At 40.3% G+C, this 23,089-nt stretch overlaps 1 protein-coding gene across 1 annotated transcript; it reads right to left on the bottom strand.

Moving 5' to 3' along the window:
- Window positions 1-4,940: 4,940 nt before the first annotated feature.
- CD200R1 (CD200 receptor 1) lies at window positions 4,941-22,883 on the bottom strand. The gene is made up of 6 exons (XM_032098579.1): window positions 22,580-22,883; window positions 10,601-10,909; window positions 9,591-9,845; window positions 8,226-8,325; window positions 7,242-7,293; window positions 4,941-5,990 (listed from the first exon to the last, which is right to left on the bottom strand). The coding sequence occupies exons 1-6, from the start codon at window positions 22,665-22,667 to the stop codon at window positions 5,868-5,870; spliced, it is 927 nt and encodes a 308-aa protein (XP_031954470.1). The 5' UTR covers window positions 22,668-22,883; the 3' UTR covers window positions 4,941-5,867.
- Window positions 22,884-23,089: the final 206 nt, after the last annotated feature.

Raw genomic sequence — 23,089 nt, 5'->3', positions numbered from 1 at the left:
ATACCATGTTATTTTTGTTGGTTTTCCTTTTAATTGCCTTATTTCTCAATGTTGTTATCCACAAGAAAATGATTTTTTTTTCTTTTTGTGAGAACATTCTGCCACAAATGGAGCTCTAAATGTAGGAAAATGAGTCACTACAATTACAAATCTAATAAGAGAGTATTTGGAGAACTAATGCTTCTCCTGTGGAAGTGTTTTCCATAGGGCGAGGTAAAACTGTCATCTAGTGGTCATGATCTGTTCCTGAATTCCTGTTTTCATTTGGATATAGCCAGAATGTTTCCTATTCCCAGGATGAAATATACTGAAATACACCTGAAAATACTAAGCTAGAAAAAAATATGTGTTCGAAAGGCTTTGAGGTAAAGGGAAAAACCCTAGAATCTTTCATAAAGAATAAATTTATAACTTCATGCAGCAAAGCTGTGAACTCCCCTTTTTCTCTCTCTCCCACAATTTACCACAGTGACATATCACTTTCTGCCTTACTGAACAGCTGTGGGAGGCAGAAGATCAAGATAACTGAAGCTAAAAGAGACCATCAAAATAACCTCTCTTAATAGGTGTCCTGCTACAGTCATTTTACAAGTCAGTCTCAACTTTTCTGCGACAAGCACGTTGATGCTATCAGGAGAGAGCTGACTGTGTGCATCTTCTCACTTTGAGCTTATTTGTGTACCAGTGCTTTGCAGCTGCTGATTGCTAAAGGTAATGCTCACACCTACATATTAACAACTGGAGTTCAGTGAATAAATGTGAAGAAAAGCAGCACTGGGACATGGTGTAATAAGATTATGCCCTTACAAAAAAGGAGAACTGGCAGAGCAAAATGCAGTGCTATGAGTTTATTGACTCAGGCTGGAGTATTGCTGCATAGGATTAGCACCTGCATCTAGTACCTGTGATACTGTGGACAGAAGCAGGTGGGATTCTCAGATTTTTTAATGGAGAAATTCATGTGTCTTGATGAGTGAGGAAGCTTTTATGCAGGCAGTATCTCCTGGAGTGAATTGGCTAGTATAAATCATAATACTTAGCAAACAAGCTTCCTGCTCAGTTTGGTTTCCAGATTCTGTTTATAACTTGTATTTTCACAAGGTGGTGGATCCCTAGTTTTGGATTAGGATCCCTTTATTCAAGGTGCTTTGCAAACTCAGAACTTCAAGATACTATCTGCCTTGTAATGCTTAGCGTTTTAAGCATATATTGAAGGGCATTGCTGACAGAGGCAGATGATGGGGACCACAAGGAAATTACAAGACAGTCTGTACATAATTAGCAATAATTCCAATATGCCCACATGCTTAAGAATGTAATTTCTATTGAGCAGATGTTATTGAAGAGGTTTAACAAAGATATTAATAAAAATAATGAGGTACCTTTCTGGATGTTTATGCGGTTTCCTGACTGAGGACAGTGCTATCTGAGGTAAATGACAAAAAGCACAAGGTGAATTATTTTTAAACTTAATGCATAGTCAAAAATAGTTGTCATCTTTAGTCCACCAGAGAGAAAAGATTTCTCAATGGTGAATGCAAGGGAGAACAGGTTAGGCTGTGGAAGCCTTTCTTACATATTCATTATGAAATACATTTAGGAGTGAACATTCTTTGCTTAGTATTTGCTGTGAATAGGTTTTGCTCTGACTGCATAGCTTCTGTGCAAATCTATTTTTTTATCTTTCTTTCTAGTTATGACTAAATACACTGTACAATTTTCTTTCCCTACCAATTAAATATGAATCTGTTTTTATTCTGCTTATAAAGATTTTAGATTTTCTTAACATTTAGTTTAATAAATTGGGTTTTTTGAAAAAAATTATCTGGTATTCCCTAGCCAATATACTCATTCTCCAGGTTTGTGTAAGTACACTCATTCTTTAGATTTGTATGAAGAAATCCCTGCTGTATCTAGAGGGAGAATGCTCCTGTGAAAGTCATCCAGCTCTAGCATGAAAACTTAAACTTCTGTAGCCGGTAGGATAAATATAGAAGATCCTGAGGTAATTTTACTTCATAACTGGAAGTAAGCTGAGCAATACTTCAGCAGTCACACACTGAACCAGAGGGTCATGATGGACAGCAGGGTTAAAAACTAGGCTGCAGGTAGTAAACAAACAAATACGAGTAGGTGATACTGGCAGGAGAATGCAGTTGTAAATCCTGAAAGCTGTTGGGATGCAGAGACAGGGTTATGTCTGAAACACCACTTTCACTGGACTCTGTTACTAGCAAAGCTGTTTGAAGCAGGTAAGTGATGATATAATGACCTTTCTGCTGATATTTGCAATGTAACCAAATCTTACATGTTACTGTGATGGGTGATGAAGCGCTTTACCCGGTTCTCATGAAACTATTTCCAGTTAGGGAGGCCAAGGAATTGATGCATGTACAGAAGCTATATTCAGTCTCAGGATTTGTGGTGCATCCATTTTTTAGTACTCCACTGCTATCCTAAAGAATAGGTGAGCAGCTACTCTGTGGATGCACAGCAGCAGAGAATCTGCTGACATGCTGTGCGTGTGAGCTGGGTGCTCGGGACTCTACAGTCATAAGGTAAGTGTGATTATTAACCGCCTCCTTAGAGCAGGAATGGCAGTTATAAACTGTCAGGAGACTGAAACATGCCTGTGAAGATAAAATATAGTGGTAAAAGCGTGAGATGCAAATTTACCAAAATCAAATGTTGCAGCACAAGATACAGCATCGGTAAATGTGGTTAAAGCCAAAACCTGTCTGTACGGGATGAGCTGAAAAGCTGCTGACTTTCTTCCTGTGACTTTGCAACACGCTGGGGAGTTTATAGGGCAGGCTGGCCTGACTGCTAAGAAACAGCCAACACAGAAGTTTTGTGTGGAGGATGCCTGCACCACAACAGCAGCACAGTGCAGAGAGGAGCAGCAAGCACCCTGACAGAGAAAGAGGAGTGCACAAAGGGACTCTCTGCTTTAGATTTCTGTGCTGCTAAGGACAAAAAATGCACTTGTATATGTGTGTATACATAAGACTCTTAATACTATTTACCACAGTCACAAACTAAAATCCTGTTTTCTGCCCATAGCAGGTCTGATTGTGGAATAAAGTAAAGTACAAAGAAAATAATCAACCAATTAGCAACTTAGCAATGTCCAGGTCTGGAACTTATGTGATTTAGTTCAGTGTGATAGGCCTGTGAATGATCATAAAACCCCACAGCTAGAGAGCAGTTTAGTAGGTGATACACGTCTGTAAATGTAATATATTGCTTACAAACTGGCAACAACCTACCTTCAAGAGCTGATGAACCCCATTTATGAACACTGAACAACATAAACCACTTTCTAGTCCACAGAAAAAAAGCCTTAAGAAGGGATGCAACTCTATTTTTGAGTGGGAAAAAATATCACTGGTCAGTATTACACCTTTTTTAAGTGGAGAATTTCAGAGGATTATGCCTGTGTTGACTGTCTCTCTTCCTTGGTCAGTCACTGGAAAGGGAAGTTCCTTTAAAAGTTGTTTGTAGCTGCTTGATATTCAGCTTTGATCCCTTCCACTCTAAAATGCCATGCAGAAGTGGAGAAAAGCAATACTTGCATGCAGAGAGCACCTGGACAAGAGTGGCTGTTTCATAGCTGCTAGAGTGAGAGTAAATAACTCTATCGGTCTACATGAGTAATACATTTGGGAACTGCAATCAGTCTAGAAGTCTGTTTTCCAAGCACTGTGTCATAGCCCTTGGGAGCTTTGCTCAAAAGAAAACTCTAGCAATGTGTGTCAAAAGACATTTCTAAATCTAAAGGAAAAATCCAGTTCTGATGCTACAATCAGACCAAGTACCCAGTCAGTCTTTTAAAATACTGAAATAAGAGGTAGTCAACAGCGGTTTATAAATATATTTCTTTACTCTTACTGTAAAGTCATTTCATGCTTTAGGTAGAAAGGCATCAATCCAAAAAGTCTGAGAACTGCTATTATATGGAGGACAATTTATTTTACTTATTCCCAAAGGATATTCTGTGAAGGTGGGAACAAGTCACCTCAAAATGAGACACAATAAGATATATAAGCTAATTTACAGAGTAAAACGTGAACTTGCAAGTACATTGAAAAGAATATGAGTAAAATATCTAGACATACAAATGAAAAAAACTTCATTTGTTGTAGTTATAATAAATATGACTACAATTAGCAAGCATTTGATCATTTTTGTACATTATTGCACATTTATAGAAGATGTATTTGTAATTGTTCTGTTTTGTGAAATATTTTACGTTTGTTTCTGGTAAAAGTAGTCTATGGGTTTTGAGTAACAAAATTATTTTACAGCATCTTAATGCTTATACTCTTAAGAAAGAGAGGAATGCCGTATCTTCATAGAATCTTATGGGAAAATAATCATACCAGTGATCTGAAACACAGAATGAACATATTTAGTGGACATCACAAAATCATAGAGTGGTTTGGGTTGGAGGGGACCTTAAAGATTATCAAGGTCCACCCCCCTGGCACTGGCAGGGACACCTTTCACTAAACCAGGTTGCTCAGAGCTCCATCCAACCTGTTCTTGAACACTGCCAGCAACGGGGCATTCACAGCTTTTCTGGGCAACCTCTTCTAGTGTCTCACCACCTCACAGAAAAGAAACTTCCTCCTAATATCTAATCTAAACCTACTCTCTTTCAGTTTGAATTCATTCCCCCCTGCCCTGTCACTGCACACTCTTGTAAAAGTCCATCTCTGTCTTTCTTGCAGGTTCTCTTCAGGTACTGGAAGGCTGCAATTAGGTCACCCTGCAGCCTTCTCTTTTCCAGGCTGAACAATCCCAGCTCTCTCAGGCCTTCCTCATAGGAGAGGGGCTTCATCCCTCTAATCATCTTGATAGCCTCCTCTGGATCTGCTCCAGCAGATCCATGTCCCTCCTGTGCTGAGGACCCCAGATCTGGATGCAGCACTGCAGGTGGGGTCTCACCAGAGCAGAGCAGAGGGGCAGAATCCCCTCCCTCCCCTGCTCGCCACACTGCTTTGGATGCAGCCAGGATGTGTTTGGCTTCTTGGACTGCAAGTGCATGTTGCTGGGCTGTGTCCAGCCTCTCATCCACCCCAAGTCCTTCTCAGCAGGGCTGCTCTTAATCTGTTCATCCCCTGGCCTGTGTTGATACTGGGGGTTGTCTCAGCCTGGGTGCAGCCCCTTGCACTTGGTCTTGTTAAACCTCATGAGATTCCCATTGGCCCTCTTCTTAACCTTGTCCAGGTTCTTCTGGATGACATCCCATAATGGCTTCTCAAAATACTGGATATGAACCTAACAAGTCAATTAGTCATGCTAGTGCAGTCTCTTTCTTAGTGGATGACCTTCTAAATTTCTCCTTTATTTCCATTTTCAAAACCCAAGTCTTCCCTACCATTATCTTCTGCTATTTGAGGTATTCAGTGATGATCAGTACTCAGGTCACATGTTACTAACATATGAATTAGAAAAAAGTGGCTGTTGGTGGAAGAGTGTTTCATTTTAGTTCAGACATAACACTCCTCTGGTCTCCCAAATGTGTGCATCATAGTGTCAAGTGCATCAAAGTAACTACAAGTGACTGACAAAACTAGGATCTCCACGGCAAGAACAGCAAAGGGAAGACTGGTCACAACTTCTTTTCCAGGAAAAACTGTGGTGTGTGGTCTGTCACGTCTTCCCAAGGAATAACACATTTTTCCAAGGAAGAAAGCAAAATGGGGAAAAAAAGAACTATGGACTCATCAGCAGGCAGAGGTGTTTGAACAGACCTAGTGGTCTATGCTGCTCCAAAATCTGAAGAAATCCTCTGAGAAGTTTCTTTCTATAAGCAGTCTTCTATAAAGTACCTCTTTCCTTTTCCGGTGTTGTTGAATCATTCATGTTTCTGTACACAGGTCTTGTGGAAGATTCTGCCCCACTGTCAGATCAGACACTGAGTTGTAAATTACATTCTCCTTCTGCACATAAGTAGTATAAGGTTCCACTTCCATCGTGTCATCCTAGCAAAACAAAACCAAGAAGTGTGAATACAAGGAGGAGTTTAGTTTGGCAAGACTCTGCAAATCTTTCATCTGGACTGAAGAAAATAACTGGGAAATAGTGCTCTCATATTTATTCCTCTTCGGCTAAGGGAAAAAACCCCTTCTATTGCTTTTTCTACCAAGGAAAACGGATTGCTGTTCCTGTCAAAGATTTGGAGTGTAAAGCTAAGGTATTGTTTCACTTGCCTCCTTTTTTTCCCCTTTTACTCTACTTATTTTGGCCTGAAAAAAAAAAAATTGTATTAGGTTCTAATTCTCTAGAAAGAACAAATAATATGCTGGAGTGTTGACCTTGATTCATTCCTCCATCAGCCTACAATTTAATAAAAGTCACATGACATGACAGCAAGAACACTGGTACTTAAATCATTATTTTACATTAATGCAGCTGCATCTGTCAGCAACAACGGGGAGGTAGGAACAGCAGAACACTAATAACTAGATTCGACTAAGTCTCTTCAGAAACTGAAGCGTCTTTTAAACGATGACAGATTTGGAGGCTAGTGTATACTGTGGGTGCACAGATACAATATAATTGTAACACATCTTGTCTGCATAGAGATGCTCTTATTTGGGTTTGGCAGCAGAGAACAGAGACAGAGCTGACAGGTGAATTGATCAGCTACACAGAAAGCTTCTAACAACATAGGGAATCCAATAATATCTCCCAGTTTGCAGCTCAGCACTCCTTCCCTTGCCTTGAGTATGATTGTTTCTTTGATTGTAGATTCACCATGCAAGAAAAAGACTGGCCTTCAAAACTCACATTACCATTCTGGACACCAAAAGAGATGTTCTTTTTCTATTGGTGTCTGTTAATCTTGTTGCTTAATCTTCTTGTTCACTAATAGTTTTCTTAATATTCCCCAACCCAAGATATTGAGTCCCTTCCTGATTATTATTTGGAGAGCAGTTGTGGTCAGAGTATCTGATATGATGAGGGAAATGTGCTAGGACTCACTTCTTGTTAAGATTAAAGGATGGCAGTAGCTGAGTGTTTGCTGTTGGAACACCCCTCTAGTGTTTGCTCCAAGGGAAGATAAGCTTTGTTTTGTCCTATAAAGAGCTAAGAGTAAATATATAAGACACAGTAGTACTTGCTGAAAGCAGAGAGTAAAAATCTAATGTTTTCCTTTCACTGGTCATGTTTCCATGGCTACCAGAAGATCCCTGATTTGGTGATGGTCTAATTTGGAGCATTGTCCTTACCTGTTGGGAATGTGCAGGAGCAATTTCAGGAGGCTTGGTTTTGTGGCATGGTCTGTGAAAAAGAAAACAAATATTAAAACATGTTTGGCTGGATCACAGCTTGGTTTCTTTGATCAAAAGCTTATGACATATTTATTTTTCTTCTCTTCAAGAGTAAAGCTTTCTCATGTTTCTCTCTCCTTGAATTTGATCCTGAAATTATAGCACCTTAATTTTCTTAAGAAGTCTTTTCTCATGTTTGTGGGAGCTTGTACATAAAATGGAAGCAAAAGATTAAAATCAAAGCTCTCTGTAAGGATATACATTTTGTGGTTAGTGGAATTGTATAGAACTAATTCTTCACCTCAGAGGGAAAAGGCCTGAGAGAAAAACAGTTTCTGAACAGGCAAATGAGGAACATAGCTGAGGTCTTCAGTACAGGTGCCAATTCAGCTTTCCACTGCACAAATGATTTCTGTAGATTTTCCTTTGAACTACTTTTTTTTCTTCATAGGAAATCCTAAAGAGGCTAGACTCCAGCTACACCCAGGGAACTTTTTCATAAATACAGATACAATCTGCTGTCCCTTCTGATCATATGGCAGGCTGGCATTGATCAGCCCTCTGGCATTTAGCACAACTTACCAGGCAGCAGAACAAACGCCCTGATCTAACCAAGAGAGACACTGACAGACTATCACAGTATCTGAAGAACAGTTTTACTCTCACAAATTCCTATCAGAATGAAGAGCTCCCCTTTAGCAGGCAATGCAATGAGGGCCCTCAGCCAACTTCTTCCCATTTATATTTTACTCAGGTGCATTATTCCATGAAGATGTGCGCAATGCACAGTGTCAGCAGTACAGAAATATTTGATGTAGTTAATTCAGTTATTCACAGCAGCACAGACTGACAGAATCATATTATTTCAAGACACAAACAGTACTTTAATATTTCTTCCAGTGCTAGAAAATATTTCCTTAGCACCTTATCACACATACATACCTATCACTGCAGAGCTTGAAATAGTGAATGACACCCAACAAGATTATAATGAGCAGAACACAAGGAATGGCGTAGACATACCGGATAAAGCTGTCTCCCTCTAAACACAAAGAGACAGTCTCAGTTATATCTTCTTACTTCTCAGTTTCTCTCTTATTTCAGTAGAAGATTAAAGTTGTTTTAGCATATACACATATTTTCAGCATGCTTGTAAATGAAATATAGAATGAAATAGAATGTCCTTCACCAGAAGGGAAAGTCAGTAATGAAACCTGGCTGAGAAACACAAATAGAGTCTGTGTCGGAGACTAAAGCAGATTCCACAAATCCCACAGTGGACACTCAGAATATTTTTTCACAATGCCACATCTGAGCTCCTCTCAAGGACTCAGCTTTTCTCAGTACTCATGTGTAGTTCTCAAAAGCAACAAGAAAACCAAATACCAGAACCCAAGGGTCATACAGTGTCAGACATTCACAACTTGGAATGAAGTAATTCATTTTTTTCTGCTAGCCACACAAGAGTTGACTCTCTTTCTCTCTCTTATCATTGATGCCATGATGATTTTTGCCTTTTCTTTTATACTCCTGTTATACCTTTTTACAACTTCTGTATTCTTAGTGCTTTTTGCCTACATTCTTGGACTTGTTTGTTCAGCTAAGAGACAAAATATTTTAGAAGCTTCGCAGTTAGGGATCAGTGTGCCCCAGACCCCAAGGTCCTCTCCAGAACACATTCTGTAAACTAAGATAGAACCATCCAGGGGAAGGTTCCTTGGGGAGGGGGGCTCATCTGAGCCTCTCATTGGGGAATTTTTTGATAGATATGCTAATTAGTAAGACCTATAATGTTACACCAGATCTTTTGGGGGTGGGCATTGCGGTGTGCATTAAAGGACATTCGACCTAGACATAGCGCACCTAAAGATCCTTAAAACAAATACCAAGGTAAAATCCCTTTTTCCCTTCTAACCATGTTTGACTCTTGATTTTAAGACCAAGAAAACGCATCACCATAACATTTACGTTTGCATAAAAAAAAAAAAATTGCTGATATTCTCATTCCAAGTTATTATTTTATCCCAAAGATCATGACTGATTTGTCTTCGCTTCCAACAGCATTTCCACTACCAAAAGAACACTACAACATTTGTATATATATCCCTCTCAGGGAAGAAACCATTGGGAAATAGTGTCCAGAACACAAACAAGCTGGTGATGTTTCTGGGCAAAGGCAGCTGGGGATGATACCCTTGTCTTTGCAGGACTTCAGTGAATTTTTTAGAGATTTTCCCTCCTAGAAGGAACATGAGCTGACAAAGCTGAACAGGGGTTTGAACACCAAACATACAAAGGGAAACTCACCTAAGGGATAACACGCTATGGACTCACTCCAGTTCCCAGCTGGGTGGGACATCATGCAGGTGGTCACATTGGTCACACTGGTGTTACTTGCTGTGAACCTGCTGAGAACAGTCACTGTCCCGTTGTCGTGGCCTTTTTCCTCTGCAGTGGAGCTGCTCTCTGGGACCCACGAGAGCTGAGCCGGCGGCTTCCCTGCCGCTGCCTTGCACACGGGGCTCCCCTGCTCATCACAGTACAGGCTCGGCCTGGGGGGGGCTGCAAAGCACCAGCAAGGGGAGATGCATGGAGTTAGTTTGGCACAGCAGGGCTGGGCTGTTCTTGTTCCCTACCCAAAATGAACCCAGTGCAAAGAGGAGGATAAGGCTGGAGGTCCCATCCCATCCCATCCCATCCCATCCCATCGCAGAGATGTGGCCCCAAAGCACAAGAGACAGACAGTGTCTCTTTTTCCCTTTTGCACAATTCTCTCCCACTCAGGTGAGCCTCACCTCAGCCATTCATATCCTCTGTGAGTACATGGGAAATTGCTTCACACCTGTCATTTCTAACCAGTGGGAAAGGAAACAGCAGAAAGAGTTTTGGAAAATAAAGAGAAGGGATATGGCAGCTACTATCAATGAAATCCATGAGTTTATCCCAGCAAGAATTACAGAATGGCTTAGGTTAAGGGAATTTTAAGGGACCTCAAAGATCATCTAGTTCCAACCTCACTGCCATGGGCAGGGCCACCTTCCACCACCCCTGGTTGCTCAGAGACCCATCCAGCCTGGCCTTTAACACTTCAAAGGATGGGGCATCCACAGGTTCTCTGTTCCAGTGCCTCACCAGCCTCCCAGTACAGAATTTCTTTCAAATATCTGATCTAAATCTTCTCTCCTTCACTTCAAAAAAAGAAAAAAGTTCCACTTCTTGCTGCACACTTCCCCTGCTGCATGGGCAGAGGAGCTCTGTATGTCCAGGCCTGGCCATGGTCCTTTGGATAACTGTAAAAGGAGCAAGGAGTGCCTTACCCAGCACAGTCAGGTGGTACGTCGTGGGGAAATTCCCCTCTGTTGATACCATTTCGCAGCTGTAATATCCCTCCTGGGCTATTCCCACTTGCCGTATCTCAAGGGCAGGAGCCAGACGTGGTCTGAATATCAAGTTTATGTTGTCACAGCAGTTTGTTCTGTTTGTCATGTTCTTATCAGCCCTGTATACCAAGGAGCAGGAGCCTCCAGCCTTGGGGCTTGTTGTCCATGTCAGCATAGTGATATTTCCTTTGAGAGGGCAGGTGAGTACTGAGCTGTCACCTACAGTCACTGACACTCTGCTGTTCCCTGAGGAGAAAAAAAAAGAACATGTGAGACGGTGCCCAGGGATGTGTTAGCCTTGGAGTTGTGGTCTGCACTTCACAAGGAGACGTCTGCCCTGGTACACACCAGCATGAGGCCATGGCTGTGCTCATCTGCACATTGTCTGTCATCTCTTATTGTAACTGTGGGTTGTGGAGCCAGTGGCCTGTCACAGCCAACCCTCGCAATACTGTCAACAAATTTCCCGCTGGGGATCATCTTAGCGGACAAGACTGGATACTGGAGAAGGACCCTACTGCTGCCCATTGTCTTAAGCAGTTCAGCATCCAAACAGTGTGCTTCTATCAGCAAATCCTCCAGTGGGTTGCTCACAGGGCTGAAAATATAGAAATATGACTATTACATCTGGCCACATGATAGTGGCTTTTCTCTGGAACTGTTGCTACCAACAAAGTAAACAGTTTTACTTCTGCATTCCTACGAATCCAGCACTGTGGGCAAAGGCCATCTACACCTCTCAGGCATTACACAGGCGCACATAGCAGTGATGGAGCTTTGTGTAGGAGGAAAGTCATGCCTAAGCTTTCTAAATATTTTTCATATATTTGTAGCTTTGTAGATTTCTAATACATGGCTGTAGCTCCCAGTACTTTTCCTACCCCTTTCCCCCTACATTTTAGAACAATAAGGTAACATTAGCACGTATTACACTACATTCCTGAAATATTATTTAGTCTTGCCTCTTTAGCCAAGGACATCATATTTTTTTTACCATGTATCCTAGACATAATAAATATGGGTCTAGAAACTTGGGGGGTGGTGCTCCATATGGAGCAGAACCAAAAGGGGGATTACTTAACTAACTGCTCTTTTAATTGGACACTATTGTTAAATATGCTAATTTGTTGAACTTATAAAATTGTAGAACTCCTGTATTACATAGGCATTTTGCCATATTTACACCTGGATGCCTCCAATTAAAGACCTGCTTTTATATTACTTACTATATTAATACTGTCTTGAAAGTGTATTGTTTTGTTTCTAGATTTTGAAGGCATCAAAAGAATTTTGCCTTATGTCTCAGGGTTGTCTTATATGTGCATTAGTGTTGCCTACACGTCCATAGGCAGCCTCTTTTGTGAGGCACTGGTGAGACTCAGAGAAGAGTCTGAGGCACAGGTTGTGAAGAGTAGGAGAGGGAATGGAACTTTTGTGTCCGTTGGCTCCTGCTGAAATAAAAAGCAAGGAATCCCTAGAATTCACAATGTACGTGAATGAAAATTCACAATTAATGAGTTAACAGGAATAATACCCATAGCTGTAGTCCAAACAAACCTCTATTTACCACTTCACTCAGTTCCTCTTTTAGTAGGTGGCCATTAAACTTTGGGGCCGTAAACCACTCATCTCTCAGTTCCCTGTGTCACTGGTGGAACACGAGTTGCTCTTTCCTTGGGCTGAGCAATGGTTTTAGTGGCATTCTGAAAGCTGTGTGTGAGGAGAAAATCAGAGTACTACTTTCAAAACATGCATTAATCTGGACCGACAGCTAAAGTTAACCAATCTGATTGGTACTGACAAATGAGTTTTTCACAAATGATTCCAAAAATGTTAACCCCCTCCCCAAATCTTCCAAGCAGATACACTAAAGCAGCAATTGAAAGTTCATCTGGAATATGCAAAGAATTAGAAGATTTAATTTTTGCATGATTAGTCAAACTCTTGTCAGTCTTCCTCCATGGTAGCAGACCTGATTCCTGATTTTGTTGGGTTTTGCTACCCCCTACCCAGGTCTGGAATTATATTACCTGCGCTGTTCAGCACAATGTGAGGGCCAGTTCCTGAACATTCACAATGCTATAAGCAGTGGTCTTAATGAGCATCAACTTTAAATCATTGGTCAAATCATTACTATTAGCCTCTTTGAGAAAACTATAGTTGGTTTTACCTCGATAATATTATCTGAAACCTCATCATCTTCTTGAATCTAGGTGAATGAACCATTGCAGCTCAAGCACTTTTGCTTGTTTGACTGTTTTCTTGGGAAATGATTGCTGTCTTGCAAAATGAACACAGTTCACTGCCTTTTAACTTCTTATATATTCCTTTAAAGGTTTTTGCCTTTTCATTTTGAGCATTAGGTATCCTTGGGGTGAAGACACTTCAGCTGTTAAGAGTGTTCTGTGATGCATTATTACACTGGAGGTGTTTTTAAATGACAAGTATTTTTCTCCCTAATCGCATTCCAAGAAAATGTGAGGCACCTGTTTTAAACTCTGATGATTTTACCAGGAGTGGAAATAAAAGAAGCCTTTTGTCTCGTGATAGTTTCTGGATGAGTTCAATGAATGTCTCTGAAAATTGGAGAACAAAGTGTTTCCTCTCCTAGTTTTACATTGCTGAGGGCCTCAGAGCTCCGAGTCATGCAGAGTATGGCTGACCTCATCTGAAAATGACTAAGCAAACCCAAGCACTCAAACAAGCCCATGTATTGGAGCTGGGATTTTTTGGATGATGTTTGAAAACGTTGAGCATGAATGACAGTGCTGTACATATTTAACTGTGTACACTTTCATTTACATATTAAAGCAGCATCATTTTACTTGTCTTTCAACTCTTCATCTCCTAAGGAGCTCATTGCAATGTAAAAGTTCCCCAACATAATGGGTTTTCACGCTTCAAGGCTGTAAAGAAAGAGGCAGTGAAAGTGGGGCTTTCTGCCATGCCCTTCATATTCTCCTCTGAATGAATCAGGTACCATTCACTTCAAATAAGAAACCACATCAGTCAGCTTATAATCTGCTGAATCAAGTTTAAGTACAAGTTTAGGTTTACAGAAAATTTGTAGAAGGCTTGTGAAATCCCCTGTATCTTGTTATTAATTCAGAAGGCTCTTAGTAAGGCAAGAGCTTTTCCCCAGATGGCCGATTATTAGTAAAAAATCTTCTTGCTTATCCTCTCCACACTGCTTTCTAGTTTTGCAAAGGTGCCTTATTAATATAAAAGGTTAAACTGTTTTTACTTTACTGCCTCTTTCATTGCTAGAGTGCAGGTAAGCAGCATTAGTGTAAATATTAATTGTGAATTTTCTTCCTCGATCTGCTTTTTTTCTGTACATGCTGCTAGAAACATGATCATTCGATTTCTTTTACAGAAGAATGTGTCTGCCAAAAATCCTCAAAGGTTTGGTTAATTTGTGCTTCCGAAGTAACTCTGAAGTGACTTACAAGCAAAATAGGACTGGACCTGGGTAATACTTGATGAGGAGCTTCCAAACCATGAAGAATAATGTAATCCATTTTCGTAGCAGTTTCTGATGAACTTTCCATTTCAAGCTAAAATATAATCTCAGGAAATGTCAAAACTTGCTAGTTTTTACCACAGAGTGAACTTTATTTAGAAGCCATCCAAAATGGATATTCCCAGAAGTTAATATGCAAATAGCTATGGGATCCACAAGCTCAAAGGCTGTTCTTAAAATGGAAATTATCCTCAGCCTTATCCTGTCCTTCCTGGTCAGCCTTAGCATTTCCTCCAGTTTGGCGATGTTGCTAGGACCTCATGTTAGACTGAAGTTGGGCATACTCTGCTTTCTCTAATTTCTCTGAGCCTACCAAAAGCCATCTAAGTATCTAAAAGTATATTTTATTAGAACATAAATCAATATGCTAGAAAGGGACAGTTCTGCGGGGAATGCAGAATTGCTGGCTATACTCATGAAAATAAAAGACAAGAAAATAAATTTCCTCTGCTTCCTCTACCCCTAAAGAACAGGTTCTTTCCCTCAATCCTCTTTTCTACTCCACAAGCTTTTGTTGACTTGTCAGGCTGCATATTTCTTACATGATGACATCTGAGCTCCTTTTCCCTCACTTCCATGACTTCTTGTGGGTCTGCTCCAATCAAGCCCTTTGCCTGGGTCTCCTGATCTGCTTTTTAGTCCTTCTTATGCTGCCTGCCCCAGCCTGTGCTCTTGGATGTGGACTGAGCAGCTCTGAGGGAAGACACAATCTCCCCTTCCCTCTGGGAATTTCACTAAACCTAGAGGGTGCATGTTTAATCTGCACGAGAACTAAACAAACGAAAGTATTTCTTGTGGTTTAATCCCAGCTGGCAATAAAGTCCCACACAGCTGCTGGCTCACTCTCGCTCACTCCCCCCACAGTGGGATGGGGAGAGAATCAGAAAGGTGAGAAAACTCTCATGTTAATAGGTAAAGAAAAGCCATGTACACAAGCAAAGCAAAACAAGGAATTCCCAAGGGCAGGCAGGTGTTCAGCCATCTCCAGGAAAGCAGGACTACGTCATGCATAATGGTGACTTGGGAAGACAAACATCATAGCTCCAAGCATCCCTTCTTCGTTCTTCCCCTGGTTTTATGTGCTGAGCATGATGCCACATGGTCTGGAATACCCCTATGGCCAGTTGGGGTCAGCTGTCCTGGCTGTGTTCCCTCCCAGCCTCTTTTGGACCCCCAGCCGACTCACTGGTGGTGTGAGAATCAGAAAAGGCCTTGGCTCTGTGTAAGCACTGCTCGAAACATCCTTGTAATGTCAACACAGTTTCCAGCACAAATCCAGCTCCATAGTAACTACTGTGAAGAAAATTAACTCTATCCCTGCCAGAAACCAGCACAGCATTCCATTCTGTTAAACAGGAAAGGTTCAGTGCTGCAAGTGTTCTAATTCAGACCTGTCATCACAACACTGTTTTCTGGAATGGTCTTTCATGCTGCAAAGTGGCTAAAGTCATTTGCTGATGTTTCCTCTGTGATAAGCAATTGGTTTATGACCATTGCATTAGGGAAGATCAGCATTTCTCTACTCAAACAAAGGCTCAGAAACAAACCAGCAATGTTGCATGGCTACATCTCTCAAGGTGAAATCTCATTTTACAGCTGAGCTGAACTGACAGCTTGCTGTGGCTGAAAAAGGGGATAAGAGGTGCAGCAAAGGCCTCATCATCTGTGGGCCTGCAGAGAACAAGTGATGTGAAGAGGTGTGAGCTATCACACTCTTCAGTGTGATAGCTCACACTGCATCTCGGTGCAGTGCTAACTGTAGGATGGTAATTAAATGTCAGTACTGTTAAATATTTCATTGCACACAAGAGAGATAAAATGAAAGGTCATATATCCACATATTTATTGTAAATAACATCTCATTTTCAGTCATGTTCTTCACAATGAGTTGACTCTGGAAAACAGCAATCATTTTTTCTGTTAGCCAGAAAGAGCAGAGCTCAGGAAACCAGGATTACGTGCTGCCTGTCACACCAATGTGGAAAAAAGGTAAGTCAGGTTCTGGGAGTTCTGTACAGCACCAGGCTGAACCGTTTTATTTTGGTTGTGAATGCAAATCCATTGTGAACAGGTTTCACCTTGGAGACTCATCTGACAGTAGCAGGCCTTTAGACTGAGGTCCTCCAATTTTACTCCAGCCTTTGAAATCTAATTATGCCTCATTGTCTCTCCTTGACTGTTGAAGAAGACTTCAAGCCATGTCTAAGAAGGTTCTCAAGCTCTATTGCAGTGCATTGAGTGCACATTCCAGCACAATGACAGATTCCACTTTTATGTTTGAAAATGGACATATCCTCTCTCAGGAAAAAACAAACTCGGTTGAGGAGTTCACATTTGTGTTTCAAAAATGTGCTGGTTATTGTTGTCATGGTAAGATTACTGTAATTGACTTTGCTCCTTTTTCTTCAGTGTGGTTTATGTAGAGTGTTCGACAGCTCTCATGAATAACTAGTTGCACCAGCTTCTTTGCAGTATCACTTATTTAGTCATTTCTCCTGTTTCTCAGAGACTTTCCCACACTAAAAGAAGAAAGATTTTAAAAACAGGAAAATTTGATGGTGAAGCCACTAAACTATTGAGGGGAATCACTGCAAAATCAGACACAGCTACGCAGGTTGAAAGTGCTTCTGGTTGCTTTCAAACACGAAAGATTTCCAGCCTCTGTTATTCTTTATAGCAGGTTTTAAACCACAGTAGAACTTTTTATTGCCTCAATTTCCATGACAGCCTCTTCCAAAATTTAACTGTTAAAGAGTTTTTGCACTATAAAGAGACTGCTTTACTTTCTCCAACATATTGCTCAGACATCCTACTGATTCTTTATTTCTTAGAGCAACAATTTACCACATCATTTTGATGGATCTTCCCCCTACACCCCCTGCAGATATTAAACTTAGAGATATAATGAACTGAAACAATGATCATACCACAGCAAATGCCTAACTGTATCTTGGAATGAATGTAATATATGAGTCACAGCAAGTCATAATTAAAAAGGCAGCACCGGACGCTTGGAAGAGTTCAGATACAACAGTATCTGTGTTCTGCATCTGCGTTCCCCCTCTACTGCCACAGAGTTCCTGTGACACTCCGCAAGGCTTGTCTAGAATGAAATGAAAGATAAATAGAAGTGCTTTGCACTAGGGTAGGAATTGCTAACATACTGACAGACTCGTATATTGTGGCTTTGTGACTGTGAGAACATAGTCACAACAGCACAGGATGGAGGGTAGGCTAAAAAACACCCCTGTGTTTCAGGTGAGTAGTAAGTAGTAAGACTACTTTAATTTTCATTATAGAAATACATCAAAGAGCTGACCTAAGCTCATATGACTCTGTTTCTTGAAACTGAGAGCACAGCTTTTTCAGCACACATATATCTTTTAAAGGACACATTAAAAGACTTACACCTTTATTGCTAGTTTCACACTCATACTGTTTTATCCATACTTATCATTATTCCTCGAAAAGATATCCTATTCTCATTTAATTCTAGTTAGGCTTTTTCCTTATCTTCAGAAATTCCTTTCTTCCTCATACTCAAGTTGTTATTTTGCTCTTCTTTTGACACATTTCTTTTCTGTCACCACTACCATGCCAGTTGCAGTACTTTTCTTGCCACCAATACTGTGTCACTCTTTCTTGCTGTTTCATGCAAGCTGAAATAGCAACCTTACACACTTTGTCATTGGTTTTACAATATGAAGTGCTCATAGCATGGCTGGATTTTTTTAGATTGCAAACTTCAACGTGACTTTATATGTTGCAGAGGGCTGAGGACACTGATAGCACTCAATAGTGATCCCAAGGTTTCAGTCTTCCCATTCAAGGTGGAATATACCTTTGCAGTTGCCAGTTCCTAGTGTGTAACTTTTCTATGATCTTTCGATCGTCTTGAGCTTTCTCCAGTATCTTTTCAAGCAGTCTTTCAACACAACTGATTTTGAAGGCAATGAAAAGATGTTAATGTGTTTGATACAGTGTCCTCTTGAAAAAAATTAGGCTGAAAGAATAAAGGGACAACTACATGATGGATAAAGAACTGGGGTAAGGAGGGAAAGAAAAGGCAGTTAAATGGAGGTGCCAGGTTGAAGGTAGCTTGCTGATAATGTTTCTCAGCAGATGATTTTTGCTGTAATTCCGTTTAACTTTTTTACTAATGGCATTGGCTGTATCAGGAGTGTGTGAGGGAATTTGTTGAAAGCAGGAAGAATACAGTGTCATTAGTGTAAAGAACTGATATGTCACACTAAAAGAACCAATTGACCTTGATGAGTAGAATGATAGATGTGTGCTGAAATTCAGCAGCTAAAAATGTCATAATGATAAAACCAGGTAGTACAACAAATTTTGACTGGAAAGTAGAATAGAGAACCATGCCTCAATCAGTATTAAAACCAGCTTTTCAATAAAATAGGTGCTTGTTTTGATGCTCAAATTGTTTATTTATTTTCATCACTGCAATTCGATCCAGTGATTCAGTGATTTATCCTCACATAAATAAGTTATGTCTCGATATAAACATGACTGTGTAGAAAAAAAAAGGATGTGTACACTTGTTAAATGAAGAAATTAGTTGGTGTTTAAACGATGTGTCAGTCATGCAGTTTAGAGAACAAACACTGTTGGCCAAATCCTCAGCTGATAATAAATCATCACTGAACTTAACAAGCTGTTACATAGTACACCAGTCTGGCTGTAAACTTTGAACTTTGCTCCTTTTGTATGCAAAGTAAGTACATCTTTGTCCTTGCAGAATATGAGCTGGAATGGATGAGGGGAAAAGGGATTTGCACTGGATGTCAAAGTGCCTTGGGTAGAATTGCTTTAAGAGTAGCACTGTGACACCACGTGTAACAAAGTGCTTCCAGTTCTCACTACAGAAACAGATGCAGATTGTTTTATATTTTGTTCTGTGTGCTGAACTTGGCCTTTTACTCTCGGCCACATGAGAAGAAAAATAAACCAAGTACTCTTCACTTACGCTTAAGCGGCATTTTCCTACTATTCTAAACAAAAATAGATCATTGACTGCAAACTGTAGGTTGTGTGCCTTCTTTTTTCACTCTTTGCTGACAGCAGATAAGGGACTGCTGTGAAAACATACTTACGACCTCACTTTTATACGATTAAAATCTCAGTCATACCCTGTTTAGTGCTTATCTTTAGGACGGTAGTTTTCATCCCAGCATTTTCTTATTCAACACCAAGATAAGGCAGCATAAGAAAATCCCCTACACATTTTTTTTCTTATGAATGATTGTACCTCTAACTACAAAATATATCAGCTGTGAGTTTTAAGTAACATGTGTCTCTAGAAGTGCATTCGCAGTTAACGAAAATCTGCTTCCTTTGTAGGTCATGAAGTATGTGGTCAACTTGCAAGACTGAAATTCCTTCCTTCTGTGGTTTTGAAAGCAGACAAGTTCAGACAGGAATGCACTCAGTGTGTTTGGACCACAGCAAAGTAAAATGTTGGTATCATAAGGACACGCCTGGAAGGTTGTACTATGGCAATTTAGATGCGTTCTAAGAAAATTTTTGCTCAAAATAGTACAGAATTATTTTCTAAGAATTTGGATGAGAAAAACAGGCTGCTTGGATTAAGATGTTTTTAGGGTAAAAGAAGTCAGAACGATTCCAGCACATAGTCCCAAAGGAGCAGCAAAGAAATAGTAAAATGGAGACAAGTATAAGTTTAGCATAATAGTTTTTTTAGGCTATGATTTTTTATATCTGGAGCAAGACTCCACCATAAACTAGAATAGAAGGCAATAGAGACAGGTGCAGTGAAACATACTAGGACAGAGAGAGTCAAAAGGCAATGAAACACTAGTACACTAGTGAAAAAGAATTTGCCAGTTTTATTAAGGAAAGAAACTAAATGAAAGCAGTAGCATTCAAGAAAGTTATGTAGGAGAACTTGAACTATAGCTAGGTTGCTCTGTAAATCAACTTTACTTTTATTCACCTCATACTCTACAATTCCAGCACAATGTCACAGACTTCAATTTTGCACTATTGATAAAACTGAACAACCATAGAAAATCACATCTCATTACTGATAATAGATTTCTTGCAACTTCCTGTGAAGCAGTTGGACATACCCATTGTCACAGGATGCAACTACAGAGGCAGGACTTACCCAGTCAAATGCTGCAAATGTTATTTCAATAAAAAGAGATTTATTGCATGGACTTCTCATGAAAGATCTTATCTGTCCTTACCACTTCCCTTTGGAGTATGTACACAACCACTTGAGGTGTCGTGTGCTTAGTTAAACTAGAGAAATCTTCAAAGCATTACCAAAAATATTTTAATGCTGAGTCTTTTTCACTGCTGCTCTTGAGGATCATCACGAAAGGAGTTTTAGTAGAGATCATGCCCCAGCAGCTTCAGTAGCTTATTATCCAACTCTACCTGAGGGCAGCTCTAGGTATGACAATTATGAAGCAGCCTCAAGCCTTTTTTCTAAGCTGTCTCATCTGCTGTGGTAAAAACTAACCCAGTCACACAAAAACAACACACTAAGGAAATGTTAAGGAAAATGTTAATGGCGATAAAGTCTGGTTACACACAACAGTTTTTTCACTACTTTATGTTTTTCAGAGTAGCTTGCTCTAGTCTTCAGAAGGGGGGGACATAGATCCTTCTGACCTTCATGCAACACTGTGTATGACATACATGACTAAAATTATGTGGACAAAGTTCACACATTGGATCAGCTTGACACATTTAGCCTGTGATCTCTGAAGAAAAAAAACCCCTTGCCACTAGATCTTGCTCAGAGGAGCCACCCTAACATAGAAGGAAACAAGTTTAGGATCAGTGCTAGCTAAAAACTTCCCATCAAACGTGGGCTGCTTTTTATTGGGAGCAGATTGGAGGAAGAGATTTCAGGTGTGAAATAAGATTTTAATGGAACATCTTTTTCTACATTCTTTGAATGGCAATATATTTCATTAACCAAGACACCAAGAAATTAAAATCCAAGTAGCTTAGGGTGAAAACCCCCCAGTTTTTGGCATTGGACTTTTTAAAATATTTCCAGCAAAGTGAATTTTTTAAAATAATTTTTGCCAGTAGGGTTCCCCTGTCTCTCCATTTTCTTCAACATTCTGTGGTGTATCTGCACTCCTTTACTTTTTGAGCAACTGTATTCAAAAATGTAGATGGTCTCTGATGCTACCGAAATTAATCTGTATGAACTTGAGCAGGTTCCTCAGTATTCTTTTGACATAGTTCTTTACCTACAGAATAGGGACAGATTTTTTTATCACCAGTATGCCTGTTGTGAGGTTAGTGATTCAAAGTTTAATAATGTTCATGAAGTATTTAAATTTTTTCCAGTGGGTAGCACTGAGGTAACCATTTGGGATCCTTTATTATCACTCAAACATATTATAGGTGGATGTTCCATCACTGCCAACAATGACTGCATCTGTTTTGCTTTAAAATATGACAAAGGAGATATTTTTATTTTCTGACCAAGTGGAATGAAGTAAACTCTTGTCCATTTAGTTTAGTTCTATCTGTCCATAATAGGAATGGACACATGCATGTTACACATTATTCAGAGATGTCTGAAGTTTAATTTTGATCTCATGGACCTATCTGCCTTCTTCCTCCTGTACAGAAACAGTTTAAGTTTCTGGAACTGCTCCTCAAATCCCTAGTTCCATTATCAAGTCCCTGGATTGCTGCATGGTGTCTGGAAGAACACAAGCTCTAAAAATGCAAATGAGCAGTATGTGGGAAACATTAACTGCTGTAGCTAAACTGCATTAAGACTAAGTCAACTACACTAAAGGACAGAAGATCTGGACTGCCACTGCCCTTGGCACAAAAGCCTTTCCCATCTTGATACTGGTCGTGCCCCTTAGAACAAAATTGCAGAAACTGCTCTCCTCTGTCAGGGCATCAGAGACCTTCCACTTCTCCTCTAAAAGATGCAAGAGATCCCTGCCCTATTTCAGAGTGCCTGCAGCCTCTCTTCAGCAGAAACTACATGTCCAAAAGCTTCAACTTCACAAACACTTTCCCAGGCATATTTTTATTTATTTTTTGACATTTTTAGTATGTCAAAAGGATCAGTTTCTCAGATGACGTGGATTTGGAGGTCTCCGTAAAAGGCCATTTGTGACAAATTGTACATTCCCAGCTAAGGGTCTCTAAATAGTTGCTTACATGGAAGTCACAGGGAAAATTCCTGGCAGCCTTGTGACCACTAAGAAAAGAGGAGCAGGAGTGGATATTGGGAAAGCATGCCTTAATTGTGCTTCATAAATTTTAGCACTTAATAAAATCCACTGAATGATTTTCTAGAAAGAAAGGAGCTATGCACATTTCCCGTTCTTACATCCCAATGGCCAGTTGGTCCGAGTTAGACTCACCTGATAATCTCATGACCTTGGTGATGGTGAGCAGCACAAAAACATACACAGTCTTCCCAGCCATCTTCATGTTGGTTCCTGCTTTCATGGCTCAGGCAGCTCACTCCATCCATCCCTCCACCAGCTTAACTGTGGTCATGGGGAGCATTTCTTGCCTGCCAGTATATCCTCAGCAGCCAGTGTCAGTGTTTCCTCTCCCCCTTTCCCATGCCTCTCCTTTAGCTGTGCATGCTCCTGATCAACTGGTTCCTCAAAGCTGGAGAGCTTCCTCCTTCTGACTTTTGAGAGCACTTTTCAGAGCTTCCTGTGCTGAGAGCCCAGGCAAACGCTGAGGAAGCAGGGCTGAACAATTCTGTCTTCTGTTCATTGGCTCTCCTCAGGAGGCTGATGAGTGAAGATAAACCCTGCAGCAGAGTTCAGAAAGAGTAAAAGCAGAGGAGAGTATTCAATGTTGAGTTTAATATCAAAAAGGAAATGTTAGTCTTGGGAAACTAAAGAGAAACTTATTCT

Source organism: Corvus moneduloides, chromosome 2, assembly GCF_009650955.1.
Source record: "Corvus moneduloides isolate bCorMon1 chromosome 2, bCorMon1.pri, whole genome shotgun sequence".
Taxonomy (NCBI): Eukaryota; Metazoa; Chordata; class Aves; order Passeriformes; family Corvidae; genus Corvus; species Corvus moneduloides.
Note: the sequence above shows the minus strand (reverse complement) of the source record. Positions and strands in the feature narration are given on the sequence as shown.